The 7,691-nt window shown below is 43.3% G+C and overlaps 1 protein-coding gene across 1 annotated transcript in view; it reads left to right on the top strand.

Annotated features, from left to right (window-relative positions):
- Positions 1-5,759, top strand: part of LOC139217576 (kinesin-like protein KIF13B) — a 32,151-nt gene extending 26,392 nt beyond the window's left edge. Inside the window, exons 40-42 of the mRNA XM_070848925.1 lie at positions 2,278-2,343; positions 3,184-4,528; positions 4,633-5,759. Of these exons, the coding sequence (XP_070705026.1) occupies positions 2,278-2,343; positions 3,184-4,528; positions 4,633-4,883 (1,662 nt within the window). The 3' untranslated portion in view covers positions 4,884-5,759. The remainder of the gene's footprint in view (positions 1-2,277; positions 2,344-3,183; positions 4,529-4,632) is intronic.
- The last annotated feature ends 1,932 nt before the right edge of the window (positions 5,760-7,691 follow it).

Genomic DNA, 7,691 nt, shown 5'->3' on the forward strand with positions numbered 1-7,691 from the left:
GACCCGGGAGTCTGCAGCTTTCCACTGCAGCCAAACACTACAGCTTCTGATTTGGCTGATTAGCACCTTGAGCCACAGAGGGAAGCTAATCAGGGAAATCACGAGCCGTGGTGTTTGGTGAGGATGGAGACCCGGCGGGCCTCGTTGGTGCATTGTTTGGAGCCATCGCCCTAATTTGTGCTTCACTCCACCCTGCCTGCCGCAGATGTTTAGAAAGGTCAACAGGAAAACAAAAGCCCTGCGTATGGCAAATATTAGCAGGTTGTTGACATAAATTGGATGAGTGAGTGATCGTAGCCCGGCGCAGAGCAGCAGACGGACTTTTTAAAGGGGGTTTGTAAAGTCGACAGTTATAAATGTCAGCTGACGTGAATGAACCACAGCTTAAATGTTTGGGCCTGTATTAAGGCTGCCATCTAAAAGCAGTTTTTTTAACACTCTTATTGCAATTAAATCATAATTGTTCAATATATTTTCATGTCTTTGCAATTTTGTTTTGGGAAATAACTCATTATTAGTATGCACACAAACACTTTTATGTTCTTTTTATTGTTTTTTTTTTTTTTATTACTCCAAATGCACATTCTGAAATTAAAATATCAATATCTGCTGGAGAAAATGGAAAGAGAGAACGGCAAACCACTTCGACGTTTTCTTTCTTCTGTCCCGTTTGAAAATAATTTTCCCATTTTAAGATTATTTCCAGTCGTAGCGTGTAACATGGAGGAAACGCACCTGTGTCTCTATACAGTACTCAGAGTGGCAGTCCTTAAGCAAACAGGAATCAGATAAAATCCTCAAGTCCATCAGTTCAAAGATGGAAGGGAACGATACAGGAAATCTCAGAAATGGAGAGAATAACATGCAGAGTTAGAAATGAAGGGACAGGGACTCTAAATACACTAAACAGCAGCAGATCTTGGGAAAACAAAGACATTTACAGACATTCTGAGTCAGTGCGCCCAGCTTAGAGGAGAAGACACACACACACACACACACACACTTATAAAAAAATGTATCAATCTATTTTTCTATTGGTTTATCCTGGCTTTAGTTAGTATAATCAACACCGCTCTCAGTCTCAGACTTGGACTTGAGTGCAAACACATCATGTACTCGTCTGTATTAGAAAGATTACAGAAAAGGCAGCCGTCCCTGTGCACCTGGCATGTTGTGTTGATTTGCAGGCTCACTGTCCTGAGGCAGAGAGGGATAGGATAGATGTGTTCGACCTGCTGTCTGATGGCACACAGAAGAATGTAAGTCACCGCTCTACTCGGAGCAAAAAAAAAAGTACAAAAGGACCCCGAATCGAAACCGCTTGATTCTGATCAGCAGAGTTTTAAAGCTTGAAGCGTTAATTCCCTCCAAACTTGGTGTCGGGGATGCACGAGAGTCAAACAATCGCCCTGATTAACATCCTTTTGACTGAAGCACGCAGTCGCACAATTGTCCTAATGTGGTAAATGTCTTCACATGTCTCAGGATAGAATATTTTTTTTATTACCCTCTTCAAAAACTACCATAAATGTAAAGATTAAACGTGTGCACCTCACACAACATTTAATCAGCTGGCAGATCATACAGGGTGTTAAAGCGGTAACTAGAATACTGAATAGGGATAAATGATTATGGGTGCAATTATAATTATAGTGCAATTATGCTGATTGTTTTACCAGTTTATCCTGATTATCCGTCTGACTGATCTGATGAACAAATATTTTTATTGCACCTTCTGCATCTCGTAGCATCTTGCCCGCCGAACACTACAATAAATGAAACCTTTTTCCCCTTTCTAATATATTGACGCACCAAAGTGATTAAACCTAATGATGACACACACGTCTGTGCAATGCTAATGTGTTCCAACAGATGGCCAACTGGCCTAGTTAGTTATCCTAGTTAAGTATGTTTTGCGGCTGCCAGAGAAAGCAGCACAGTGTGATGATCAGCCTACAGTATCTGTCGTCTTTTCAGAATCGCAGATCAACTTTTTTCCCTGCAGGCTCCAGTTCTGTCTTACTGTCACGCTGAAGCCTGAGCTTTATAATTCCCTCGCAGCAGCTAATCACCACTTCATGCACACTGCATAATGAACAGGTTTGGAAATCTACAGGCTTATATTAACACCTAATCTCCGCGTTGTAACTGGACTGAAATGACAGCGACTTGCCCGTGATTACATATTGAAATCAGCTCCCAATTCACAGATTTGAGATTTGTCTTATTTTCAAATGCCTTTCACTGAACGTCTTTTACATTCCCTTCCTGACGCAGAGTTTGCCTCGCATCATGGTGCAGTCAGCCAGCGTCGAGGAGGGCATGAGCAAACATCAGCAGCCCGTAAGTTCTCCAACCCCAAATGGTGTTCTAGGTATGAGGGACGCACACTGTTTCAGAAATATGGTGTTTGCTTCATTATCTGACTTGCCGGGCGTAGACTTACCAAAAATATGCTGCTTCAGTATTTGTTATGTATAGATGGGGTTTTTGGTTTATGGGAGGGGGGGTGATAGGTGCCACTGAAGCAGTTATGCAGTTATTTTAATACCTCTATGTTTCGGTGTGTGACGTTCCTCTTGGTTGGTAACAAAGCGACCATTCATTTGCTTCAATGGAACTCTCAGTTAAAGCTGCTGTAATCAGCATTTTTATATCAGCAATGGATCAAAGACGGTGTGTCACAAAGAGGTCACTTGTAACGATGAACCCACAAAGAACTCTCAAGAAGTTTGGGTCTCTACGTCGTGGCTACATCATCCCGATGTTGCTGACAGCAGTGTGAAGCTTTTTTCAGTGAAGTAGTTTGGAAAAACGGACTGAATTCTTCGTTCACAAGAATTTTGTTTGTCTGCTCTTTTGTGCTGGCAACGTAGTGGAGCACTGAGCAGCCAAATGTTGCTCCAAGGAGTCGGTTGAGACAAAAACTTCAACTCCAATTAAATGCTAATGTTCCTTTACATCTGCTGGATGTGTAGTCAACATTATACGGCGATGTCGATGTCTTTACAGCTTGTGTGAGTGCATTCTAACCAACAACTGAAGTAATTGCATAGTCATTTAGAGTAATGAAAGGTAGGCATTAGTCTATTGCTGTTTCCAAAGTTAAGTCTCCATTCTGACAGGGACTTTTGTTGCACTTTAAGTCTCAAATACCACTGTTGCCATGGTTTCTCCTCTTAGGTTCCGATTGAGGAAATCATTCCCCCTGACCTCCAAACAGAGAGCCCCCGATCCGTGTCCCTCCCTCCGCCAATCATCCCAGAGACGGAAGACTCCACCCTCAGCCTGGTGAGCGAGGCATCGAGCGGATACATCTCGACCAGCATCTCTACAGCAACTCTGTCAGAGGTCTATACACTGAGCTGGGACCTGCCTCCACCATCCAAGGCAGCACCTGGTGATGAAGAAGAAGAAGAAGAGGAAAGAGGAAAAGAGAAAGTGACACAACCTGAATCTTTTCTTGCGGAGCAGTCAGTGCCTCAGGAGTCGTTGCTGGTTTTGGATGATGAGGCAGCTGAAGAGAGGACTGACTCAGCACCACCTAAAGCAGACAGTAGTCCATCAGATTCAAACCGGAGTCGACAAGAATCAGATGAGTCCCTATCAGTCCAGTTGAAGGAGCAAGTAAAGCCTGATTCCGTTGCAGAATCAGACTTATCACGCCATCCCAAAGAGACCGAGCAAGACTCAACAACTGACGACATTAAATCCGAACAACCGGACAGCACGGAGCCCTCTAAACATTCATTGGTAGTACAAGAGAATGAAACCGACCACTCAAAACCAGAAACCCCTGTGACAGGAGAACTTAAGCCGGCTGCCACAGACGAGACCGAAGCTGACCTGTCACCCTGCCACAAAACACAACCACAGCCACAGCAGCCCAACCGAGACCAAGCAACCAGAGACGGCGATCAAGATCCAGCTCCAAACCTGATCCCAGTTGTGTCCGAAGTCTTGTTTCCAGCTCCTGTCTTATCTGGAGATTTAGTTCTGCCAGGTTCATCTGAGGAACGAGCCACTTCTGAGGCCTCAAACCCAAATGGCGCCTCCATTCAGACATCATCCTCGACCGCAGGCGACGTACAACAGGAGGCGCTTACCAGTGCATCAAAAGCCACCACAGCTCCTCCTCCTCCTCCTTCTCCTTCTCCTTCTCCGTCCAGTGACCTGCCTTCCAAACCTGACGCCTCATTGGCAAATCCCTTCAAGATTCAGAAAGTGAAGTCTTCAGACCTCAAGTCCTTTCAGCGTATCCTGAGCGCAGAGGAGGGCGACCCCGGGCAGGTTGACCGGGCCCGTAGCCTTGGGTCAGGACTTAACCTCTCTGTGCCGGCGGAAAGCCTGGAAATTATCTCGGACTGTGAGGAAGGAGACGCAGCTGCTTCTGCCGTTCTTCCTGACTGGTTGAAAGAAGGGGAGTTTGTGACAGTAGGGACCAATAAGAGCGGCACGGTCCGTTATGTTGGACCCACAGATTTTGCAAAGGGTACCTGGGTGGGGGTGGAACTGGAGGCACCAGCAGGTGAGTAGAGCAGTGCCCATTTTAACTGACCTTTTATTGCATTCTTTACAAACATTATATCATCACCTCTCAGCATCTCAAACAAACCTTTCGTCTCTCTCCAGGAAAGAATGATGGTTCAGTGGGTGGCAAGTACTACTTCCACTGTAACCCTGGTTACGGCGTGCTGGTAAGGCCAGACAGGGTGAGCCGAGGCGGCGCCAAGCGTCGTCGCCAGCAGCAGAAGCGCCGCAGTGCCAACCTGTCTGGGTCCAGTCCAAACCTGGCAGCGCTCACTGCTCTGGCCAAAGGTGAAGGTGGCGGGGCACCCAGCGGACGCAGCAGAGGAGAGAACCGCAAGTCGTGGAACACTTAAAAAAGGCTCCGAATCTGCTAAATGACTAATCGCTGGACACCCACTCACCCACTCACCCACTCACCCGAATTAGCTTCCAGAAAGAGGGACGGTGTAGTTGTTTTTAGCAGGTTTACTTCAGGCCTCACTGTATCTGGTGCTTTACGGTGTGTTAGCGTGACACGAGGAGTCACTTAACCCCCGTCAGCCATCAGATGTTCATCACTCATCATCTGTAAGAACACAATCCTTACCTAGTAACTGAAAACTGTAGATCAATATTGAATGTTATATCAGGAAATGTGAATGTCACGGGGTATGTAGATGCCAATAACAGCCATTTGTCTCATTTTATTTCAATGGCTACTTTATACATGTTGGTTTTGTCTGATTGTTATTTTGATCTTGTGCCTTGAAATATTTTAACTACTCCGCGAATGCGCCTTAGCGTTATGCAACCAAATGATGTGCTGCTGATGAGCTGAAAACTGTTTAACTGGAGCTTATTTTAGCTCTTGAATGTGCATTTCTACAGTTCTGGAAAAGAAAAAAAACATTCTACTGAAGTTTTTGCAACATTTTTTAATCAGATTTGTGTCCAAGATTGAAAGCGACTTAATTCTAGGGAGAGGTGTGTTTTTAAATTAGCATGTTTTGAATTCTACTCCGTATGAGGTGGTTGATTGGTATGAGATCAGGATATCTGAGGGATTGTGTTGGTTGTAACTCATTTAGTATTAATTGTTTGACGATTTTGTACTCGTGCATTTCAGTCGGTCATTTGGTCCGCCTGAAGGCTTATTTATTTAAATATGAAGACATGATATTGATAATGAAAAGCAAAAAAAAAAAATCAACTTTTATATCGTTGAATAAATCTCATTGTGCTTTCATCGACCGGTGTGTGATGAATGTGTGTACAGATATTTGGAGCCCAGCAGAGAGTAAAACCAGAGGGAGAGTCATTGATATAGCTTTATTCTCTTGTACATTATATATATATCATACTAAAATAAACACAAGTTAAAAAAATGAACAAAGAAACTGTACAAAAAAATGTATATATACTACATCTTAATTACAGAACAGTCTACTGTCCAAAAAAGGCACTAAATTCTGAAATGGGCAATACAGTAATTTTGAACATAAGTAGATTTGAGATTGATACAACAGCATTCAGTCCTCTTTTTCTGAGCTATATTGGGATGAAGTGGATGGTGTTTTCACTGGGGGGGGACACAGGAGGACATGTAGACATGTTAACCCTGACACACCACAAGAGGACACCCCTTCAGAGTAAGCACTACCACTGGAGCACACGTGACATTGAGTGGGGTGGGGTGGGGTGGGGTGGGAGGGGTTTGTTTCCAGTTGTCTCTCAGAAAAAGCCTAACTTCTCGAGGGTTCTCGCTCCCTCTTCCACCCACTTAACGTTTCTGTCAAGGTTGAACGTCGGATTTAAACTCGTACTTGCTAATTGGGTCACGGCGTCTCTCAAACACTAAGGCAATTCATTTCAAAGTGTCTTCTAGTGAGAGAATAATCTCTAAATGCACTCTTTGTAGTCTTTTCCTTTCATGCATGATTCATTTCACTATTTCTAACATAGACTATTCTTTGTATGGGGAGGGGGGGTGGGGGGGGGGGGGGGGGGGGGGGGTGCCACTCCAAATTTCATAGAAAAAATCTTTCTAATAGGAAAAAAGGGTTTGCCTTTTTAATTTAGTGTTTCATCAACATACGCTCGACACACATGCTTGGCAACTTTCAAAATCTGTATCTGAGGTCTTAAAGGAATAGTTCACCTCCTAATTCAAATGTTTTTGGTTTTCTGCCATTTTGCGAGTACTCAAGTTCTTTAACAGTTCACCTTAGTACAAAAACACAATTTTATTGCGTTTCTAATAAATTCAATCGTTACCACAGTGGCACGAGTCAGAGCTCTGCATTCTATTTCCATACTAACCTGAACAGAGATAGTATCTAGTAATAAATAATGTGATTGTGGAGGTGAGTTAAGCACTTTAACTTTAAAACATTATATTTCACAATGGAGCTTGGTGTGGCATTATTCTTAGGGAGGGAACAGCACTGACTGGGGCTTCGATTTAATATGATGATGATGATGATGATGGTGGTGGTGGTGGTTGTGGTGTGTGAAGCAGCTGTATCAAAATGTTTTTTCACACCAGCCCCGTAATAGTATTTTGGACGTTTGTCATTTCGAAGGAAGGTTTTAGGGGAGGTGAGGTTACATTTAAGCTTAACAGCGTTTCTTATCTTAAATAAGGTGCATCATCATTCCTCTTTCACAAAATAGCTTACTACTACCTCAGACACAAATGTGGAGACTGTTGTTCAGTCAAATAAGGGATGACAAGAGAAATAACAGTCAAACGATAAAAAAAAACAGTCAGGAAAAATTAAAGTGTGATTAATTTAACAATAAAATCATGTTTCGTTTCAAAACATGTCACTCTTTTTTGTACATTACCGTAAAAAATGAGTATAAATACATATTGTTTTTATCTTTCAACCCTTTCTTTTTGAAGCACAGGTCCCAGTACTGAGCGACTGTGTTTGCAGCTTCGTACACACAGAAGCGAGAGATTTAAATAGAGCTTTACTAGACTAGAGCCCAGGCTGGGAGCTATTCTACAAACAGGATCCAGAAAACAGATTATTTGATACATTAACCGATGTCCACATCTGACTACTTAGACGACATTCGTGTCTCCTGGCGAACTGCTTCGTTTAATCCTGCTCTCTAGAATACTTTTCCCAGTTCTCCAAAACCATCGTTAGGCCGGGACACCTTTTAATGCAACA

Source organism: Pempheris klunzingeri, chromosome 18 (genome assembly GCF_042242105.1).
Source record: "Pempheris klunzingeri isolate RE-2024b chromosome 18, fPemKlu1.hap1, whole genome shotgun sequence".
Taxonomy (NCBI): Eukaryota; Metazoa; Chordata; class Actinopteri; order Acropomatiformes; family Pempheridae; genus Pempheris; species Pempheris klunzingeri.